Here is a 24,097-nt window from a genome sequence, read left to right on the forward strand (position 1 = left end):
CGTAACAGTTCCCCCTGTATCTCCACTTTCTGGTACTCCATGGCTCTATTAATACTTTCAGAATCTCGCCCTGACTGGACAAAGTGATATATATTTTCTAAATGTGTAGTCATTCCTGGTAGCCTCCCTAAATATATTGCAGCTCGTCGGATACTTAATGATGCCAGCAGCATTTCATCCTCTTTGCCGGGCACAGGGTCATATCTACAATCTACTAGAAGTTCCTTAAGCATGTCGGGAGTTACTAGTTTGGGCGTACGTTGGTGGGCTAATTCTTGAAAGGAAAGTTTATTTACTCTGGGTGGCGTGGAAAAAATGTTTGTTGTACCTCCTGTAGCACCGCCTGGGGTGCTGGATGTGAAAGGATTCGTTGAACGTGATATAGCAACCATAGGTGTGGGTACAGCTGTAGAAACAGATGTGCTTGCCGGAACTTGTGTCGGAGTTTGTTGTTGCGGAGGTACAGACGGAGGGTCTTGGCGTTGAACCCCCTCGGCAGGCGGTCTATGTGGTGCAGTATTAGCATACTCGGGAGCTGCGTCGTCTAAATAAGAGGAAAGGAAAAAATCTTCTGCGGTTCTGGGATGCCCTTTGGGATGTGATTTTATCGGAAACAACGGAGGTGGCAAGTCTTTTGGTATCTCCGGAGTAGCCTTAGGTAACCCTTCGGCCAGAAGAGGATACATACCATTCATAAGGGCATTTCTTTGTCTGTCTACTTGTTCTGCTTTTGCTCGGGTACCTGCTTCAATTAATAGATTTTCTCGGACTTTATTTGAATTCTCCTTACTCTTCTCTTCCTGTCTGAGTGCTTTTTCTGTACGTCTATATGATTCTTTACGCCATAATTCAATGGCATCTTTCTGTGATTGTCTAGCTTTCTTTTTCCATAATTCTTCCTCTACTTTCATGATGCAATCTGCATCCCAGGTCCCAGCTGCGGGCCACCTCTGACTTTCTGGTAATTCCTTGGTGTAGTCTACCCATAAATCAAGAAATAATATGGCGTCTAGGCCATGTTTATGATACATGAAGTACCCTGGAGTGTCCCTAGGAGGAATGGGAACAGCTTCTTCGAGTACCCCTTTTCTAGTTTTGATCTGTCTTAATTTCGAAAAGAGCGGCATATTGAGAACTGCTCTGATACCTAATTTTGAACACGTTTAATACAACAAAACACAATAATGAACAGTCATTCACACCACAATATGCAGAACGTATTTAAAACATCTAACATTTAACATAATAATGAACAACAATGATGGCCATTTAGGGAACTAGTCACTAAGCATAATACTCGGCACTAACTAGGTAATTCTGAATTATATACTAGACATACTAGATATACTGCTAAACAGTACAGATACACTGCTGAAACAGTGCAGACCGGATTTGTGTACCCAAACCCGTCTTGACCGGCACAACCTATGTGCACGTCAGAACGCCTCCCCGGCAATGGTACTCACCGGGTAGCTCGGAACGGAAGGCCTCGGAACTGAACTGAACTGGACTCGGACCGGACTGGACTCGACTCGAAACTTCGGAACTTCGGAACCTGGTGGGCCTCTGTATACCTCGGATCTTGCTCTCTCAGCTAGGCTCTGGTCGGGATACTTCGCACTTCTCACCGCCTCGTCTGGGTGTTGATCGCAGCCTCAGTTACCTCCGCTCGGCAGGAGGGAGATACAGGAAATCCTGTGGGTACGCGTTGTTGTCCGTCCAGCTGTGGCAGGAGACCGGGTCTGCAACGCACCTCCGGCGCGTGAGATGAGAAAGTGTCCCTATTCGGGCGCCATATATGTGGTAAATAATTTAATTACCGGTACTTAATTTGATGCGGAAAATTAATAAGAATAGCTCAGTAAAATAAGAGGCAGAATCCGTGGTATTAGAGATTCGGAACGGGCTTTATTCCTATACAAAGGAACATAATTCGAATTATGGGCCTTCTATTCCATCACCACGAAAGTTCAGGAAGGAAGGGACAATACATTATTGACAGGTAATCATTTTTATAGAAGAGGCATTACAGTGAAACAGATGCAGGAGGCGTAACAGTTGATAACAGAGATAAAGACATACATGCGTAACTAAAATGGGTGTAACTAGGCGTAACTAAAGAACGTCATTAGGTATGATGTCACAAATGGGTGGTTCCATGAAAGAATTTCGCAATGTCAGCAAAAATACTTGGCAGAGATGCGCGCGCAGCAGCATGACGTGTGATTTGACGTGCAACTAGGGGGAGAATGGGACTTGACATTTAGCTCTACATGTGGAGACAAAAGTCTGGGGTTATGTCAACCTAATCCCAAATCATATCTAATATCCTATGTTTAAAGAACTGTGTTATCCAAAAAGAGAGGTCTCTTAGGATAGAATCTTATTCTATACTGACTATACTGACTGTTAGTGCGTGTACAAGCGTCTAAGTGTCTACACTAGATGCGAGGGGGTAGGAATATTCCATGGTAACAGGGTTTATGAATTACTTGCATGAGGGCAGCGAGGCCTGGCCCCTTTGCACGGTAGTTGGAGGAATGTTTACCTAAACTACTAGACAGGAATGCATCGGATGAGGGGCGGAGGAGATAATCTTGAAGGTGAAATACAGTTTTCAGTAAGACAAAGTTCATGGTCACAGATGCGGGCTCAGACTGGAGCTTTCAGAGGCAGAAGGCAGGAAAAGGCTTGGTGGCAGAATCAGGGCCTACTCGCCTGGACTGTAAAATGGGATAAATGAACCATATAAAGCCGGTGGCCTTTCATACTTAGGAATAGAATATCCGGCCCATTCATGGCGGATCTGAAAGAGGACATGTTGACGGTGGACGCACATGTATTTACGTCTTCATAACTGGAACTGGAGGGAACCTACATGTACTTGTGACTTATACATGAAACCGTTGGGGTCCAAGATAGGGGACATAACCGACCATAAAAATCCATATTTCCACACTTCCTCCCAGTTATGCGAACAGATTTTAGGACAGGGTTGTTCCCTTTTTAGGACCCTAGTTTCACACACTAGTGGTCAGTGTTCTTTGTGGCTCCATGCTCCTGGCGTGGAAAGTCGTGAAAAGAAACTGATTCTGCGCACTTCGGTGGCGCCTATATAGGCACTGCGCATGTCACCTCCGGCGTAGATGACGATGACGCGCGGAGCCGAACCATGCCAGGGGTACTGTTCACGAAAAAAGTTCCAGATCCAGTCTGATGCTTAGGGATAATTCTAAGGTAAGGAATATGTGGCTAGAGTCTCTGCCAGATAAGGTGTTACCTAAGGTAAGTAACTTATTCTTCATGTGCCCAATCTTTTTGTAGAGTGCGCTCACATAATCGCTTTGTGTTGGTTCTACTTTCATATGTCCTTTCTAGGCTATCTGCCAGACACAGGCTTTGTGTAGTGTGATGCTCCACACAGTAGGGCCATCTCCAGTTTGAAACATCCAAAACCGAGGCACAAAAAGGTGTGATTATTCTGTGCCATGCTTGGTGTTCCCCTCCAAGTTCAGGACAGGTCCTAGGCCTCACTCATGTCAAGGAACAGGCCTAGTCCATCTCACACACACAAACATGCTAGATTAGCCTGGGACCAAAATCAAAAACATTATATCAGATACTCAGTTGGGCACTCACTGCAGGATAACACCACTATACACTATGCAGGCAGCATTGTTGTCCCAACAAGCCATTAGCACGAAGACGTTGTTGAGTAGGTGGCATGTTTAAAGGGCCAACTCAGCAAAGTTTTTTGTTTTTCAAGAACAAACAATGAAAACAGGAGTTTGTTGTTTTTTAAAACAATAAATGTCCTTTCCATGCTCAGATTTTTCTCCCAGTATTTGGGGATCATTTCTTTGGTTTCTTGATTGGGACTGCCAGGTTTTACCTGGGGGTCCCAAACTGTAAAAAAAATACAAAGGCATTTCCACTGTGGAGCCAGTGTATGCCCAACTTTTGAAAGTATGGTGCTTCCCCTGACTCGAAGTAGAGCAGGGCAGCCTCTAGTTTGGCTGATGGGACTTTTTTTTATGTGGAGCTGAGACTCGAACCCGATTCCCCAGCTCCAAGGTCTCCAGCTCTAGCCGTTTGCCCACATTCTCTCAGTTGGCCACGTTTTTGAAGGAGTACCATGTCTGTTATGGTATAAGGATTTTTTAAGACGCGCAATCACCATGGAGGGTTTCCTGGTGCTGGGCATGTGTGGGCTAGTCTTGTCTAGGGCGGGTGGGTGGGGCTGTTCGAAAAGTCAGATCTTCTGCTTCCTGCGGAATTGAAGATTTGAGGAGGAGGCTCTGATGTGTAATGCCCAATCATTCCACACTATAGGAGTGGAGGTGAAGGAGCAGGCCTGACTGTTGGATCTGGTTTCTGCATATGCTTGGAATGTGTGCATGTAGGAGTGCTTGTGTACATGTACGAGTCTAGCCAAGCGTAGGTGTCTGGTGGGTATGTGAAATGAGATCTGGCTATTGAGGTGGGCAGGACCAGTGTTGTGTAGTGCTTTGTATGTGTGAGTGAGGATTTTGAAATATGCTTGTTTGTGTATACGGAGCCAGTGAGTTCCTTTAGGTGTGGTGAGCTGTGTGTGCAGCGTGGGTGGTTGAGAGTGATTCTGGCTGCTGAGTGCTGAATAGTTTACAGTTGTCTGAATGGTTGTTTGGTAAAACTGGCATTGCTTATGATGAGGGCATGTAAAATGATTTTGCAGGTGTTGGCCGGGATCATTTGAAATTATTTCTCTGCATCTTCAGGAAAGTGTCACAACGTGGACTTTTGTAATCATATCAAGTTTTCTGTTGATGACGATCCCGAGGTGCTTGCCGTGGGTGGTGGGGCTTGTTTTGGGTCTTCAGCCAGCCACCAGGTGGAGTCCCATGATGAGGTGTTTTTGCCGAAGATCACAACTTGTTTTTATTGGTGTTTAGTTCGAGACAGTTGACCTTAATCTAGTTGGCCACTTCTTTCATGTAGGCAGTGACCTTGCTCTAAATGTGCGAGGTCTTGTCTGAGAGGGAAAATATGAGATGGGTATCATCAGCGTAGGAGAGGACGTCGATGCCGTGGGAGCGAATGGTGCTTGCAAGTGGGATCATGTACACTTTGAAGAGGGTCAGGCTAAGAGAGGAACCTTGTTGAACTTCACAGATGAGGTTGTATGCATTTGAAGAGAAGACGACAAGGACGGCTGACTGTTTTCTACCAGTTAGGGAGGAGCAGATCCAACGAAGGGCAGATCCTTGGATTCCACTCACTTGCAGGTGTTGCATGAGGATAGGGTGGGATACAGATATAGTATCAAATGTTGCAGAGAGATCCAAGAGGACGGGAGCTGCCATGTCTCTTGTCCAGGATCATGCAGATGTCGTCTGTGGAGGTGATGTGGGCTGTTACTGTGTTGTGATTGTGTCGCCAGACTGGGTGACGTTGAGGACTTGATGGTTGCTGAAATAGATGGAGAGGTGTTTGTTGATGAGCATCTTTAGGACTTTGCAGGGATGTGGAATTCCTATAGCTCGACGCTCAGGACATATTGTTTGGGGTCAAGGGCAACAAGTTTTCATGTGTATTTTGTCCTTGGTACAAGTAGGCCCAACCCCCTGTGGCACAAACCCTTTGGCTGCCAGTTTGCAGTACCACATTATGGATCAGGGAAGGGCACTGTCTGCAGTTAAGGTAATATTTTTGTCCATATGTTAATGCTGCTCTAACTTGTATTTATTCATTAATTGAAAGCCTTTATTATTAGGTTGAGTGCTCTAAGTAAATGTTGTAAGCTGTGACTGCACTACTGACAGTGATTCCAGTATAAAAATGTATATACACATTTTGAAAGTTTAGTAATATGAGGATATGTATAATGCTCCCAGAATGCTCTCTGATTTGATGCAAATATTTGCAGAAGCTTGAAAGCAAGATCGCTGATTCTTTGCTTTTAAAATAAAATGTACATAAAAAAATGAAAGCAGGTAAACATTTAGCTAAACTACTGTAAAATTTCAAGTACCATTTCTTGGCAGCATCATTTAGTAACATGTGATGATGAATGCTAGTATTTCCCAAAAATATTCATAATGGAAAATCAGTGGAACCAGTTTCAATAAGATTATAAAAAAACAAACAAGCATTGGCAAAGCCAGAAGGTCTGAAATTGGTGGTCAGCTTTTCAGTGTTGTCAATGTGTGAATTGTTTTGGCATGGTTTTTTAAAAACCTTATTGGTGTGGAGCTGCCGGGCCCTCACCATTATAAAAAAAACACATTGGGAAAAGCAAAAAAAAATTGGGACTCAAAAAGCACACACTTCCACAGTAGTTACAGGCACTGAACAAAACTGTGTGTGCCGATATGCTCCTTGTGAAAGAGCAGAATGCTGTCACTCACAGTGAAACCAGCCGATCGAGAGAGAGAGAGAGAGAGACATTGGGACTCAAAAAGCACACACTGCCACAGTAGTTACAGGCACTGAACAAAACTGTGTGTGCCGATATGCTCCTTGTGAAAGAGCAGAATGCTGTCACTCACAGTGAAGCCAGCTGATAGAGAGAGAGAGAGACAGAATTTTTATTAATACAAAAGGTCATGGTCAACGCCAGACAAAAAGAGGGGCCCAAATATTAAAGAAAGTCTAAAAAGTGCACCCATGGTATATGTCCTTGCATTAAGTGCAGCTATACAGCTTTCGTGAATTCCCAAGAATTTACAGAAGTAGGACAAGAAATAGTACTCCTAGAAAATTTGTAAACTGCATTTTAGCATGAGCAAATAAGCATGTGTAGATTTGCTCATGCAAAAATCTGAGTGTTTGCAAGTTCACTTTCCCTCCAACTACTTTTTTCCCCAACTCAGGAAGAAGGTTTACATCTGCTATTGACAGGAGTAAATTTCCAACATTTCTCAGTATTGGAAAAAATTAGAGAAGAGTTGTTGAAAACATTTAAACCATGCAAGTTAATAGGTTTGCACAGACTCAAAAGGGCATTATTTCTAACCCTTTAACTATTGCTTACCACTACCTTCATCCCCAGTATATAGATCTGCAAAAACGTGGCAACATAAGGGGATTTCAAGTGTTTGGACACTACTATTGTATGAGCTCTGGCATAATAAGAGAGGCTATATCAGAGCTCTTATAAAATGAGATTGCTGCCATATTTTGTCGCCGCAGTACATGGCACCAAAGGGACTAGTGGATTTTGTTACACGACAAGTAGATTTATGAAGCATCTTGCCCCATGGACTAGTAGATATTTTATTGAATTCCACATCCCTGCTTCGGATGGTAATGGTAGAAGGGAGATAGGTCTGTAGTTGGCGGGAGTTGATGGCTCCATGAAAGGCTTCATGGGATGGGGAAGCACATGTGTTCAGGAAGGTGGCTGATGAGATGCGACTGTTAGACGTGATAGCCTTGGTGTAGTCTTAACCTAAACTTTTTGCCCTCTTCCCTCCTGTTTCTGAATTCCGTATTTGTTGGCATTAGGACTCTGCACTTTAGCACTGCTAACCAGTGCTTGTGCTTACTCTTTAAACCTGGTAGAGTTGGCCTACACCTAATTGGCGCATTTAATTTACTTACCCAGGACCTGTCAATTAAATGGTACTAGCAGGCCTGCAGTACTTATTGTGCCACCCACTTAAGCAGCCCTTTAAAACATATGTCAGGTTTGCCTTTGTAGCGAGTGTGCAGTTTTAAACTGTCCGTTACAACTGGGAAAATAAACCAGTGGCCAGGCCTATACCTCCCTTTTGTAATACATATAAGTCACCCCTAAGGTAGGCCCTGAACAGCCAAGGAGGCAGGGTGCATTGATTAAAAAAGGTAGGACATGTGTTTTTAGGTTTTACTTGTGCTGATCGTGAAAAACACCCAGATTCATGTTTCACTACTGTTAGGCCTACCTCTTCCATAGGATAACATTGGGTTAACTTATTTATTTATTTATTTTGCGATTTCTAGAGCGCCTGGTGACCCGTAGGCATCCCCGCGCTATTCAACCTATTAAGATCCTGAAGGAGGAGGAGGGAGTGTCTTATTTGGGGAACAGGAGGGTTTTAAGTTTCTTACGGAAGACCATGTAGGAGGGTTCCAGGCGTAGACTGAGAGGGAGTGAGTTCCAAGCTGTGGCAGCTTTGACCGAAAAGCGGCGACCGCCGGTGCGAGCCTTCCTGAATTTGGGCACCGTAGCAAGATGTTCGGCGTCGGAGCGAAGGGGTCTTGAGGCTTTATATGGGGTAACCATATTTTTAAGCGCGGCAGGGCCAGCTCCATTGATGAGCTTGTGGGTGGTACATAGGGCCTTGAACTCTACTCGTTGGCGAACAGGGAGCCAGTGTAGAGTTTTGAGGGCAGGCTTAGCTGACACTCTAGGGGAGAGATTCATAATGAGCCTGGCCGCCGCGTTCTGGGTGCGTTGGAGTTTGTCCAGGGTGTACTCCGGGGCCCCCAGATAGATAGCGTTTCTATAATCGAGTCGGGCCAGGACAAGACCCTGAACAAGTAATTTCCTGGATGGGAGGGGAAGAAGGGGCAGGGTCTTGCGTACGGACCGCAAGAGACCGAAGCAGGTGCCTGCTGTCTTGGCTGCCTGTGTTTTCATGGTAAGGTCGGGTTCCAACCAAACTCCTAGAGTTTTGATTTCATTTCTAGGAGAGGGGATTTCGCCGAAAGTGTCGGGCCAAGATGTGGGTGGGAAGGTAGTCCATTTATTGCCCAGGAGCATGATCTCGGTCTTAGCGCCGTTCAGCTTCAAGGCCGAGTCACACATCCAGGTATGAATGTCCTGGAGGCAGTGCAGCAAGCTGTCAGGGTGGTTATCCAGGTGGGACAGGGAGACGACAAGTTGGGTGTCGTCAGCGTAGTTGATTATTTTTATACCGTAGGGGGCCACTACGTCTTCCAGGGGAGCCATATAGACATTAAACAGGGTGGGGCTGAGTGACGACCCCTGGGGAACTCCGTTCTTCAGTGGAAGAGGATCTGACCGGGAGTTGCCGTCCCACACCTGAAAGGATCGATGGGAGAGAAAGGATTCGATCCACGCTCGCGCTGTACCCACAATTCCTGCCTTGGCCAGGCGGTGTAATAGGACACGGTGGTCCACCGTGTCAAAGGCGGCGCTAAGATCCAGGAGGATCACTGCCACTGATCCCCCTGAATCTAGGATACACCTTGCCTCCTCGATAACAGAGAGGAGTGCAGTGTCCGTGCCATGGCCGGGTCGGAACCCAGTTTGAGATTGGCGCAAGATGTTGTTTGTCTCGAGAAATTGGGATAGTTGCGAGTTGACTAGTTTTTCAGCCATCTTACTGATACAAGGGAGCAGTGAGATCGGTCTGTAGTTGGACATGTCGTCCGGGTTCAGTTGGGGCTTTTTCAGCAAAGCCTTCACGACTGCGTTCTTCCAGTTGGGGGGTACCGTTCCACCAGCGAGGGAAGAGTTGATAAGGTCCCTGATGATAGGGGCTATGGTGGAGGATACCTTTTTAAGGAATCTGGCTGGGGCTGGGTCAAGGGGGGAACCGCTTTTCATTTTCTCTAGGGTGGACGTCACCTCGGTGAGGGAAACTGATCTAAAAGTCTCCAGCTGTGGGCTGTTGTTTTCGTCCGCTGAGGCCAGGGTGGGAGGGGGACTGACAGTAGGAAGGGAGTCCAGTATCCGCAGGATTTTAGACTCAAAATAATTGGCCAGATCCTTGCTTCTGTCTGGGGGGGGGGGAGTGAGTGGGGGGTGCTGTTGGGATGTTAAGTAGTTCTTTAACTTATTACATTTAATAACTGCTAACATTTGATTGGGAACAGGTAGCTGCTACCAGGGGACTGCTCTGCTGCTTGAGGTCGGCTTTGTACCCCAGAGGATTGTCCTGCTGCTTGAAGCTTGCCTTGTGCCCATGGAGGACTTAACTGCTGCTTGAGGTGTACCTTGCTGCTTGATTACAGTACTACCAGTGACTCCAAAGGCTAGTTGTCTGACCTCCTGTGTGAGCTATAGGGACATTCCAGAGTTGTTGAACCCTGGACAATGTGAAGGGAATCCTGACCCAAAGTGGTGCCCAACCAGTCCTGGACCCTTAGAAGTGGTGCTAAAAGTGCTCCTCCAGCCAAAACTTGCAACTTAAAAAAAATTCTCAAAGAATTGGCTAGAGAACCGGCAGAATAGTGGGACCTTCCTGCTTGCCGATCCGCCTGAGGTGCTTTGCTGGTTGGCCTGACTTCATGGTAGCTCCCACTACCTTCTTCTCTGCTGCAAAAAATCCTGTTCCGCCAGACCTCCAAGAAACAGTATCCAGCCTCACTGACTACAGCCTTCACCTTCCTCCCGCTGGAGATTTTCAGTTTCTAAAAATGTGCGAATGTAGACCTTTTTCCTGCCTCTCTGTCTGGCGACTCCCCGACTATGAGACCTCCTCCTCTGACAAAGTCATCAGGCTTGCACCGCTGAACTTTACCTTTTCAGCAACCGTTCCTCAAAATTTCTTCTGAGGGTAAGCTGTAACCGGACCCAATCGACCCCATGTAGCTGAACCACACTTCATTGCGGTAACCCTTAAACTTTTGGCTTTTCTTGCTTCTCACGCAAACAGATATCTGCAATTGGCCCTTTGATCTTTTAGATGCTAAACCCGACTTAAAAATGTAAAAATTCGGGGCATGGTTTTGCGGCGATCCAGTATGGCTGCCTTCTAAGAGTGTCTCCGTAACCCCCTCCCCACACAGTCAATCCACCACACTAATCCGAACCTCCAGTGCCAGATTCACACACCAGAGGAGTAGCGGTGCGCAACACAGTTAGCCCGAAGTCAATCAAACGTCAAGGGAAGAAGTTGTGGCGACCGACATTTGAGGCCCTCCTGATCACGGAAGCCGGGGCCTCGAGTAGTGATTACGCCGTTGCGGGATTTGACCAGGCTGGCGTGACCCCCTCCCTCGCCTCGGGGGGATTGAAATCTGCCGGAGCTGCGCTCACTACCATCGCGCAAAACTCTGCCGCCAAAGCCCAGACTCATCAGTGCTTCCCCCTAAAACGCGGACCCTGTGCACCGGTGACGACCTGATAGGGCACAGTCCAGATGCGGTGCGGGGGAAAGGGAGCGTGGAGGTGACCGACGCATGCAGCAACACGACCCAGAAAGGCCTGAAATCGTGAGTGGAGAGCAACGCTCTCGAAATACAGCACTTTATTTGTTCCTGAGGTGAGGGGCTGCAACGCTTCAATCCCCACCCCCCTCTCTCCTTCCACTCAATCGCTTGCGCTACAGCTGCTGTCCTTTCATCATAGGCGGCTGCACCGGCTCCTGTGACCCATGCGCTCAGGCAAGCTCCTAGTGCACAACAGAGACTTCCCTGGATTGAAGGGGCTCCTGACACCCACGGACAGTGTGTGAAACACCACAGAAACCAATAAAGACGGCCGTCTGTGTGCCTTCAACCCAGCTGCCCCTCCCCAGGCTGTGAATAATTGTGAAAACACGTTTGCACTTTGGCGAAGTAGACCTGAACTCAGTGGAAGTAATATACTGTATACCACCGAACTGGGGTGCCAACACGATCCTAAACATGTCTGGTGCGAAGGGTGTGAAACCAACCTAGCAGAGCAAACTGGACCAGTACACCTGCCCAAAAACGGACTTACCTGAGCGGAGAGGGGCTGGAGACAAACAGCAGGGAGGAACGTAACAAGACTCTCCGGACCCCACACTAAAGGATTTAATGGAAGCCATTACTGGAGTGCGCACCTCCATGGAACAGCGAATGGACACTCTTTCACCGGAAATGACGCTGATCAGGGCTGACCTCACCAAATACAGGGAAAAAGTCAAACAACTGGAACTCACCTCGACCAGCCTTGTGGAAGATACCTCGCATCTGCAGACTGAAATCCAGGAGCTCCAGGCGTTTTGTAAGTTTGCAGAAGATAAGCTGGACGACTGAGGGTCGCACGAGGCGCAACAACATACGTATTCTTGGTGTGCCAGAAAAATCGGAAGGTCCCGCCACTGACCTGTTCATTGAAAACCTGATCACAACGAAACTGCGACCAAAGGGCCTGTCCAATTTCTCTGTGATTGAAAGAGCCCACAGAGTGCCTGGGGGTCGCCCAAGGCCAGTGCCCCCCACCCCCCCGCCCGATGCCGACCAGATTATTAAACTATAGGGACAGAGACACGATCCTGCAAGCCACCAGAGTTGCTCCGCCAATCCAAATAGACAACTCAGACATCACCTTTTCCCCCCGATTTTACTCAAGCCGTGCAGATGCGTCGACGCTCATTCCTAGATGTCAAACGAAGGATGCGTGAAAAGGGTCTCAAATACGCCATGCTCTTCCCGGCTCGTCTGAGAGTCGAGGCCAATGGAAAGACTCGCTTCTTCGACCTTCCTGAGGCGGCATCTGATTGGCTGGATGAGTGGAAGACGTCAACAGAGAGGGGCTCCAGAGATCACTGAAACGGACAGTCATACTTCACCAGTAAGACTCTACTTAATTCCCGGCCGCCTGTTCATCCCATAGAGTAACTACCACTAACGTACTTGTGAAACCTGGGACATCGACATGTAAGCTTGCGCACTGCAGCAACTGATAGACCATACTTGGACTAAATTAGACTTTAAGCACCTAAAGTTTGCAGCAATGGGGAAGGGGGTTGACGAGGCGCTTAGGCCTGCCCTAGTATCTTCTTTTAATAACTTGTTGGGCGACAGGCACTCTGATTTGATAATAATGGGCAGTTCGGAGCCCAGAGTGCAGGGGAGCAGGGTGGGGGTTGTTGGGAGGGGTTGTTTTATTTGTTTGTTATTCTTTGATTCATCTCGACAGTACAGTCCACCTTTATTGCAAAAGTTATCGCACTCCACTTAGATACCAATGGGTATACAGCGGAACAAAGAAATCAAAATCTTGAGTTGGAATGTTAACGGGCTGGGGGACAAAATCAAACAAAGTGTGGTACTGCAATATGTCAAGAGATTGGCGCCAGACATCATGTTGCTTCAGGAAACTCACTTAGTCTGTAACACATCCAAGGCAATGCATAGATGGGGTTACTCAATGGTCGCACACACGGGTTTTACATTCAATTCAAGAGGTGTAGGCGTCATTTATTATTATGGAATTTTATAAAGCGCATGGTTACGCACCTCGGCGTGTCCCCGCGCTGAGAGGAAATTTAGGCGAATCAGGAAGAAGGTCATAGCAGTGCTGAGCGGTAGAGATGGGTTTTTAGTGCTTTGCGAAATTTATTCTCTGAGGATTCGAGGCGAAGCTCTGCCGGGAGAAGATTCCAGTTTTTGGCCGCGAGAAATCTAAAAGATCTCCCTCCCATTCGAGCTTTCCGAAATTTGGGGATGACAGCTAGTCCAGTGCCCGAGGAGCGAAGCGACCGCTCCGGTCTGTAGGGGGTGATAAGATTGCAGAGGGGAGTAGGCGCCCTGCTCATCATAATACGATGGCATAGACATAGTGCCTTAAAGATGATCCTCTCCCTAACGGGCAGCCAGTGGAGAGTCTTCAGGGTGGCTTTAGATGGTGTACGTCGAGGCAGTCGCAGTACCAATCGAGCTGTGGCATTTTGAAGAACTTGGAGACGATTAAGGCACTTTGCTGTCACGCCCAAGTATAGAAGATTAGAATAGTCAAGTCTAGATGTGACTAGGGCATGAACAAGAGTCTTCCTGGCGCTGACTGGAAGCAGATCGAGAGTTTTCCTTAGACTTTTAAGCATGCCAAAGCAGGTTCCAACCACCCGATTAATCTGGGCAGTGAAGGCGAGATCAGAATCACATACCACTCCCAGATTTTTTGCCTGTTGACACGGCACAGGTGTGGGTCCCAAGCAATCTGGCCACCATGCGGACGACCACACACTCGGTGCACCCCCCACCACGAGCACTTCAGTTTTCGACCCATTCAGCTTCAGGCAGTTAGTAGACATCCAGGAAGCAAGCTCCTGCATGCATGCTCTGAAGCTGGATGCCGAAACATCCGGTGCCCGTGACAGCGAGATGATGAGCTGTGTGTCGTCGGCATAGGTCACTAACTGGAGGTCGTGGCTTTCCACTATGGTGGCAATCGGAGAGACATACAGGTTAAACAAGGTGGGGCTCAGGGCAGAGCCCTGTGGAACCCCTTGATTAAGAGGGAACATACGAGAGTAATGTTCTCCCTGCCTAACCTGAAAGCTCCTGTCAGTGAGAAAGGATTGGATCCACCTAAGTGCAGAACCCGTAACTCCTCCTTTGTTGAGACACTGTAGCAAGATGGAATGTGCTACAGTGTCAAAGGCTGCACTAAGGTCCAGTAAGACGAGGGCCATAGTATGTCCCTCATCAGCACCTTTCCTAACGGTTTCAGTGGCCAGGAGTAACGCAAGTTCCGTAGAGTGGTGGGCCCGGAAACCAAACTGTGTAGTATGGAGCAGGTTGGCTTTCTCCACAAATGCCATCAATTGAAGATTGGCTACCTTTTCTGCCACTTTGGCCATATAGGGGAGGAGAGAGATGGGTCGGAGATTGTCCAGCCTGTCCCAACTAAGGTTAGGCTTCTTTTGGAGTGGAAGAACTACCGCCTGTTTCCAGCTCTGAGGTACACTTCCAGAGCTAAAAGAGAGATCTAGAACATCACTAATATAAGGTTCAAGGGTCTCTATGCTCTCTGCTAGAAGTTTAGGAGATGCAGGGTCTCGTGGGGAGCCTGATGTTATCGAGCAACAGATCCGCTGGAGCTCATTCGAGGGAGGGACAAGGAAGTTGGTTAGACTGTTCGTATCTGTGTCTACTGATTTGCTCTCAAAGAAAGCTGCTCCCTTTTCCGTCCCTCCCAAGAACGAGGAGTAGATGGTAGCTACTTTGTCCGAAAAGAAGGCAGCGATACGATTGCAGGTATCTTCAGTGACCAATGACTGGTCCATCGAGGCACCGCAGACAGCAATTTCCTTGTAGATTTTAAAAAGCTCCTTGGTAGAATTATTCGCTTCATCTATCCTACCAGAGAAGTACTTAGTTTTGGCCCGCCTAATTTCGGTATGATATTTCCTGCGTTTATCTTTATATCTTTGTTTATCTTGATCAAGGTAGGCCAATCTCCACTGTCTTTCATATTGTTTACATTCTGCTTTCAATGCACGGAGTTCTTTACTGTACCAAGGGGCGGATTTCTGATGCCTTCTGTGCGAGTTATTATAGCAGAGAGGGGCAGTGTCATCGAGAGCTTTGTTTATGCGAGCATCTAATCTTTCAGAAGCAGATGTTGCATCCTCACCTCCTGGTTTGCCGCCCATGGACAGGGCAATGTCGAACCTAGCTTTGGAGAATGCGGTCCATTTACGACTCATAAATTTAGAGTTGGTCCTCTTATGGCTATTGCTCAGAGGGATGGTTAATGTAAACGGAACAAGGAAGTGATCAGACCAAGCAACAGGAACAGGGGCCTTAATTTCAATACCTTCCCAATTCGCAAAGATAGGATCCAGTGAATGTCCCTTTTGATGGGTGGGGACTTTGGATTTAATCTCTAGTTGGAGGGAGTGTAATTGTTGACAGAGATCAGTTGCTCCTTTGTCCAGCGGGTCATCCCAATGGATGTTGAGATCGCCTAAGAGCATAAATTTATCTCTCCGTAAGGCGGTCTCAGTCAGGCCATCAATGAGGCTATTGGAGAACTGAGTAAAAGGACCCGGAGGACGATAGATCAGAAAGCCCTTCAGTATGTTTCCCTCGTTGACCTTGATGGAAAAGGCACCCGTCTCACTGTCAGCAATTGCAAGAGGTTCGAGCTGGCAGTATAGTGGCTGTTTGTAAGCAATGGCTATTCCACCACCTCTGCCCACCATCCTATCTGAGCGAGCCAATACGTATCCCATAGGGAGAGAGGCTATTATATCAGGCTCAGAGTCAGGGTCGAGCCAGGTCTCCGTAAGAAATAGTAGATCCAGTTGCAGATCTGTAAGCAGCTCGTAAATGTCAAGGCTATGCTTCCGCATAGATCTAGTATTGAGTAAGCCGCATAAGAGCTTGCTGTTCTTGGTCTTATGCGCGGGCTCGGTGCGCCAGTTGTATTGACATTCTATACAATTACCAGACTCCTCTGCCTTCAGACTGTGTAAACAAGCTTTAGAGAGAGGTGGGCAGAGAGCTCGAAGTTGTCGAGCACTTCAGCGGATTGCTAGCCCTCTTTGGTCAGGGGTTGTGGCCCCTTGCCCCGGCCGGCCGCGGACGGGCGCAGACGGGCTTGCCTTAGGCGCGCCCGCTGCGCGCGGTCGTGAGAGCATCGACCTAAATAGGGGCAGATGAGGAAGCCTAGAGCGCTAACCTCAGGGCACCTAAAATGGCGGCTACGTTTAGGCAGGTAAGATCGAACTGTGCAAAAACGCATGAACAATCCTCATGTGCAAATGGCAGTGACAATTTCGTGGCAGTAATTAAAATACAACAGTTTTTAAAAACAATTCTGTAATACGCTTTAAGTCTCGCGCTCTAGCTATGCACCCGGCTCAAGCCTCAGGTGTCCTGCAAATAGATCCTTTCCCCTGTCACTCACGTCCACCTGGACGGATGACCGAGGCAGATATGTCCGGATCACTGGCACTTGGGAGGGTCAAACCATTACCTTTATGTCGGTATATGCACCGCCAGGCTTACAAGCCACGACTTTTACCGACCTCAGCAGTATACTGCTAGCGCTACCTGATGGGCACCTGGTACTTGGCGGAGACTTTAACTCAATGCTCTCTGGCATGATGGACAGACACCCCCCTCGCATATTACCTCACACGCCACACTCCTTCTTTAGTTTCCTGGAGGCAATGGGACAAGTGGATGGATGGAGAACATATAACCCGGACATAATTCAACACACCTTTCACTCCAGGCCACATAATAGCCTTTCCCGTCTTGACTACATAATAGTCCCTGCTCCGCAAGTCGCGAATATCCATGAGATTCGACATCTAGCTAGGGGTGTTTCTGACCATTCTCCATTGTGGGTCCACATAGTCATAGACCAAACACAAGTAGGACGAGTTGCCCCTATCAATCCATGGTAGCTTAAAAATACGCAAAGAAGTAATCAAGTCCATAGACCACTACTTCTCGGAGAACGAACACACCGTTGACTCTCCACAGATACTGTGGGAAGCCTTTAAAACAGTTATCCGGGGTCAGGCCCTCTCCCTAATAGCGCGATCCAAAAAAGACAAAATAAAAGACATCTCTGACACCGAACAAGAGCTGTATCGTTTCGAACAAGACATAGGCTCTGACATCACTCCTGACGTTATCCATACACTCCACCTACGCCAAAACGAATACTGCGCATTAGTCACTGACCGTGCTAAAACCCTAGGTCAAGACAGAATGGGTCGTATCAACGACTGGGGAGATAAGGCCGGAAAATTAATCGCCTGGCTTGATAAAAAGGAGCACGCTAGTAGGCTCGTCCCGGAACTTAGAGACACCGACATGTCGCCCGTAACAGACCCCCAAGACATAGTTTTTTTTTTTTTTTTGAAACCGTTTATTACAAAATTCAAAAATATACAGAGATGGGCCTACAACCTTCAGGCCGGCCGCTAGCAAGCAAGAGGAGCATGTGATACAAACAATAGCGCGCATGCCGCGGCAAAGGGAAATGCACAGGAGTTAGAAGCGGTGGTAGCCACACCATCCGGGCACACAACGGTTTCATTTTAATATAAATAACAACAAAAGAACAAATCCACAAGGCAACCCACAATCGGAAACAGCAGCATGTGCTCCCCTAGCGGGGGGGACCCTACCAATCCATAGGAGTAGCAAGGGGGGGAAAAAGGTCAAAACTGGGATTAGGTGGACTCAGTGTCCGGGACCGGGGAGATAAACTGGCTAAGGGGATGGGGCCGGTGACGGATCGGGCAATAATGGCGGGGTACAGATTCCCCCGCGGTAGGCGTTCCAGGGGCCCCATACGTTCACCCATGTCCCAGGCTTACCTCTCGCAACATAGACTACCTTTTCCCGAAACATGCACCAATCCATGTTATCCTTCCATGCCGAGACAGTCGGCGACCTCTGGGAACCCCACAGTTGAGCAATGTCGCGTTTGGCCACCATATATCCCAGAGTCACCCACCGCGTCTGCGGCACCGAGTAGTCGGTTGGCTCCCACACATTCAACAGGCATGTCCTCGCTTCGGGCAGCAGCGACACACGCGTAACCACCCGCAGGACCTCATGCACACCACGCCAGAATCGCTCCACCTCCGGGCACTCCCACAAAATATGGAAAAAGGTCCCCAAAGAACCACACCCACGCTTACACAACCCGTCTACAGCATATCCCATACGCAGTAGCCTTGGCCCCGTGACATAGACCCTATGGAGTACCTTGAGCTGGACGAAGCGAAGGCGGGCCGGTATGGCCACCTCTTTCGGGGAGGCCACCGCCGATACCCAGTCCTCGTCATCCAGCTCCAATCCATCGGCCACCCATGCCTCACGAAGGTTAGTCAGCAGTCCTGAGCGGTCATTGATAAGTTTTTTATAGATCAATGAAATCGTGCTGTCCGGTACATGTCCATCTAGCACTCTATCCTCCAGAGGGGAATACTCCGGGATGGAGGCAACGTCCGGGAATACGGAGCATAGCGCATGATGGATCTGCATATACCGAAAGTACTCCCTGTCCTGCAACTGGAATTCTGTCCGTAGCATCTCGAACGTTTTGAATCCCCCCCCTAGTCCAGAGATCACCCACCCTGCTGATGCCTATCATGTCCCACTTTTCAAAGCCCTTCGAGGTCCACAGGGAGCCCAACTGCTCAGATGCGTATAGTGGCGACGCCCGGGTCAAACGACCTTTCCACACCATCGCCACATTAGCCGCGTGCCACACTCGTACCATGACACGCGTGGGGCCCGTCAGACGTGCGTCAAGCGAGCCGGAGTACAGCGCTCGGTTATAATCACCACCCGGCAGTAAAATCTTATCCATTTCAAAGGCCGGGTTTAGAGCGGGCCCGTACAGGCCGTGATTAATCGCAGCCAGCTGGGAGGCCCAATAATACCGTTTGATATCCGGGAGGGCGATCCCCCCGTCATACCACGGGAGCGTCAGCTTCGCCAGGGCGATACGCGGTCTACCCTCCCAGAACAGTCGGCGCTGTAAACACTCCACCTCGCGAAAGTAGCGCGCCGGGACGACGTCCATTGTGTTCTGCAGAGCGTACAGGAAACGCGGCAGCGTCATCATCTTAAACAATGCCGCCCGGCCGAGCGGTGAGAGCGGCAAGCGCCTCCAACGCGCAACATCCTCCTTCAGGCGCTGGAGGGGGGGAAGCAGGTTCTGACTATATCGGGCCTCCGCGTCCAGGGTAATGAAGACACCCAGGTACCGGAATCCCCGCGGGGCGATCTGGATAGGACAGCCCCGCGGAAGGATAGGGTCCTCCCCAGAGAGAACATAGACGCACGATTTAGCCCAGTTGATGACAAGGCCGGAGTTAATACCAAATGAATGCAATACATCAACCAGCACTATCAGTGATTTCCCCAAGACATAGTTAACCAATTTGCAGAACACTTCCGTAATGTCTACTGCTCGTGGCACCATATACTGAAGACAACTCCTTGGATCTTCTGAGGGACATTTCCCTTCCCGCACTCTCTGACCAAGAATACATGGACAGTGACCTCACCACTGACGAGATAGCTCTTGCGATACGAGCGTTGCACCCGGGCAAGGCCCTCGGCCCAAACGGTATCCCAATCGAACTCTACAAGCTCCGGCCAGATAAACAGGCCCCGTATCTAAAAGCTATGTACGAGGACAGCCTTGAACAGGGATCGCTATCCCTAGACCAAAGAATTGCAACCATTGTCACAATCTTTAAGGAAGGGAAAACCAAAACAGACTGTGCTTCCTACCGCCCTATATCACTGTTAAACGCAGAACCTAAAATCCTTGCAAAAGTACTCGCTAATAGGCTGATTAAAGTAATAGGGGACCTAATACACCCTGATCAATCAGGATTTATGCCACGGAGAAACACGGCTCTAAATCTACGCAGAGTACACAGGGTTTTGAGTAGGGCACCGACCATACGGGAGGAAGCAATCCTAGTTTCTCTGAATGCCACCATGGCATTTGATACGATTGAGTGGCCTTATCTATTTGCCGGGCTCACAAAACTGGGATTTGGGCCTGGATTTAGCCGATGGGTGCATCTGTTATATAGTGAACCTATGGCTAATGTAGTCGTTAACAACAAAAAATCGGAGGCCTTCCCACTCAGCCGAGGGACCCGTCAGGGATGTCACCTCTCTCCCTTATTATTCGCATTAGCCCTTGAACGCCTTGCAGCGTGGATCCGGAGAGACCCAGTAATCCGTGGAATGAGATGGTCTCCGGACTGGGTGGATCGTATTTCCCTATACGCGGATGATGGTCTTCTGTATCTCACATCCCCCAAGAGATCCCTGGTCGCTGTCTTCGATATCCTAGCCATTTTTGGCAGATACTCCGGGTTCAGTATCAATTGTCAAAAATCCCTCATATATGTACTCTATGGAGGCTCTCCTCCGCTCCCCCAAAACTGCCCGATCCCGATAGTTACAGAAGGCTTCAAATACCTAGGTATATTAATCTCCCTTCACCACTCCCTTCGATATGCCCGTAACCTTGTTCCCCCACTACAAAGGCTCAGACGAGATATCGCGAATTGGAAGTCATTCCCCCTCTCAATATGGGAAAGGCAGCCCTATTTAAAATGATGTCCCTACCCCGCTTCCTATACGCATTACAAAACGCGGCTGACCCGGTTCCAAACTCGCATTTTAAAGAAATAGAGGGGCTCCATCGGGACCTTTTATGAGATGGGAAACCACGTATCGCTTTACAAAGACTCACGCTCAATTGGTATGACGGAGGGATAGGGTTGCCCGACATCAAAAAATATTACTGGGCTGCGCACCTAGCAGACATAAACCACGGAAAATACGGCCGCCCTGACGATCCAGGGTTTACCATGGATCGATGGCTTCTCCCACACGGGACTTATAATCGAGCACTGTACTCAAAACCGGGCCGGTATCCTATTACTGGTCCTACCAATCATGCAGTTAAAATCTGGCATTCAGCGACTAAGTCACTTGGTTGGAATTTTAAATTAATTCTCGCTACACCCCTGTGGGACTCACAGGCTTTAGGAGATCTGGGGAACTCAAAGGACTTTGACAAGTGGGAATTGATAGGAATATCACATATTAAAGACCTCTGGGACACAGGAGGCGTGAAGTCCTTCGACACCCTCCAGTGACAATACGAATTGGCAGACTCGCAGCGTTTCCGATATCTGCAAATCCAGCATGCACTACAATCAGTATTGCCCCGAGGCTCCTCTCCTCCAGACTCATCCCCACTGGATGACAGAATACTTGATGGCCACTTACCCGAAAAAGCCATCTCCCTCACTTATCAAAAACTTATTAATAAACTGGAAGATCCTCTTCATTCACTACGAGACAAGTGGATTGGGGATGGTATTGAGCTGGATGACGAAGACTGGCAAATAGCAGTCTCCGCCCCGAAGACTGTTGCGATACCAGCTCGTCTCCGCTTAGTGCAACTGAAGATCCTACACAGAGTTTACATAACAGGTCCCCAATTGTTACACATGGGTGGGTCAGCGGATGGGTCTTGCAGGCGGGGAAGCACCCAAATGGGCACCTTCATGCACATAATATGTCTCTGAGAGCTAGTCCAGGAATACTGGTGTACGATACACGAAGTGGTGGGTGAAACATTGGGGGTTGAGATTAGGCCAGAGGCGCGCAGATGCCTCCTTAACTTATGGGAGCCCACTGACCTCGCCACTCATATTACACAGTGGGTCACTCTCTGCTACATGGTCTCCAAGAAGAACATAGCCCAGCTCTGGGGGGCCTCGCACGCACCCACCATCACAGACTGGAAGAAGGACCTTGATTGGTGTATGCTGAGGGAAAATACAGTATACATAGCCCGCGGCTGCCCCCGAAAATGGTCCAGGGTATGGGAGCCCTGGAATGAGTATCGTGGCAATGTGTGTGTTCCACCCCGTAGTTTCGACTGTGATGATGCCCCCTCCCCGTGATTTCCAATGAATTATCCTACTGTATGTGTATAATGCAACTGGCTCCACTGTGGTCCCATCCATCGTTTTTGCTGAACTGTACTTATATGTCGAACTTGTTAATAAAAAGATGCAGTGGCATTTTGTCATCGTGAGTTACTCCATTAACCAGCTGGCTTGAGGTCTGGATGTTGCGCTGTTGCTGTCCGTAAGGGGGGTGGGGGCAGGGTTTCTGCACAAGTGGAAATTCTATTGTTGGTAAATCTGTGTTAGTGTGGGATGGGAATACTGTAAAGGTGACCGATGTGGGCTTATCGACACAGACGTTGACGGTGGAGAAGATATGGTTCAGGAGATGTCTGGCGGAGTGTGTGGGCCCTTTCATGTGTTGGGTGAGGCTGAGCTTCTCGGTCTTCCATTAGTGCCATTGTGCTTAGGTCAGTGCGTCTTCCAGGTGAAACTTCAGGTCTCCGAGGAGGATGAAGACGCCATAATTGAGGATGCCAGGCGTTTTTAGCTTCTGATTCTTTTAGCTTTTGATTCTTTTCCAGCGTACTGGGGAATGCTTATTGTTTTTGCCGGTCTCAATTGTAATGAATGAGTTGAAGCATAATGCACAGCAGTGATCCAGATACCAAATTTAAACTTCAGGGATAGAAGAAATAAACTTTTTTTAGAACGATATAGCTTTAACAGTTTAATGAACTCTCACAAAATATGTTGGAAAGCCTCATGCTTATTGACAGTTAGGTAGCCCTAAAAAATGGACAAGATTTGGGTTCTTCTTTTGTTGATGGGAAAAGGAAACTAAGATGATAGTCACTAGCAACTTATTTGAAACATAAAGTGTCTGAAAACATGTTTTTTTTTCTTTTTCTTTTTGTAAGATATAAACTCTGGAATGGAGAGGCACTATGTATTTTCCAACTATCAACCAGATTACAAAAAAGGTTAATATATTCAAAAGCTAGCAGCTACTTTGTCTCAGTGTAGAATTGAGTGTATCCTCTTGAATGAGCCAAGCCACTCCCAGTGGGTATAAGCAATTAATCTTACGCACAATTACATTCACTAATTGCCATTAGTATGTATTCCTGAATGTATTTTCTTGTCGTTTCTAACTAAGTATATTGATAATTGTAGAAATTAGAAGACAAATTGGCAGTTTCATATGGGAGCAGGACAGCGAGTCATTGATCAAACCGGTAAGGCTAAGCTGCTTAAAAAAGACATTCATTTTTGACTTTGATTGTACTTCTGGATTGTGAATCCTCTGTGTATGAAGACCCAAATCTCTCTGGGTTTTGTCAGACTCAGTGCAGCATACAAGCTAAAACCTTCCTAATGAACAAATTCCTCCAATTACGCTCCTTTGTTGCGCATACCGTCTTTTAGTTTTGTTGGTTTCTTTCTGTGCCTAATCTCATTTATTGCTTGGCCTTCTCTGTGTAACAATTCTCACTCCTTCCAATGTTCTGCCGGTTCCCTCCGCCTTCTTTGTCCCCTCGTATACAATTGCTGGTTTTTCTTTTATTGCGCTGACATGTCGCTCACTGATTATGGAACTGTATTGTTTATAGTATATATCTCTTTCTTATGTCCTACTGTAATCAAGTCGCTCGCTGATTTAGGAACTGTATTGATTCTTGTATATATCTATGGCTTTTGTCCTACTATTGTCATTTCCCTAACCCCCATCCTCGTATTCTGCCTATGCCATCCTGTACTTAACGTATTTTTCCCTGTAAAGCGATCTGATACCCTAACGGGTCATGTTTGCTCTATATAAAACCTCAAATAAATAAATAAATAAAATGTTGCAAGGTGCTACATTGCACCTGACTTGTATGATTCAGGTTTGTGTATTTTATTTAGTAGTTATTCTATGTCCTTAACAAACTGCATATATTTAATGTATTGGAGTAAACATTCTTGGGGTTCTAAGGTATTTTCACATTTTGAACTATGATTTAATTTCGAACATGTGTATTGATGGATATGAACTTCAGTTG

The 24,097-nt window shown here is 47.7% G+C and overlaps 1 protein-coding gene across 2 annotated transcripts in view; it reads left to right on the top strand.

Annotated features, from left to right (window-relative positions):
* TERB2 (telomere repeat binding bouquet formation protein 2) overlaps nucleotides 1–24,097 on the top strand; it is a 394,925-nt gene that overhangs the window by 130,428 nt on the left and 240,400 nt on the right. For both annotated transcript variants that reach the window (XM_085646319.1, XM_085646320.1), the window contains one exon: nucleotides 23,229–23,290. In XM_085646319.1, coding sequence (XP_085502445.1) covers nucleotides 23,229–23,290 — 62 coding nt within the window. The remainder of the gene's footprint in view (nucleotides 1–23,228; nucleotides 23,291–24,097) is intronic.

The sequence above is a fragment of the Triturus cristatus genome, chromosome 3_1 (genome assembly GCF_964204655.1).
Source record: "Triturus cristatus chromosome 3_1, aTriCri1.1, whole genome shotgun sequence".
Classification (NCBI taxonomy): Eukaryota; Metazoa; Chordata; class Amphibia; order Caudata; family Salamandridae; genus Triturus; species Triturus cristatus.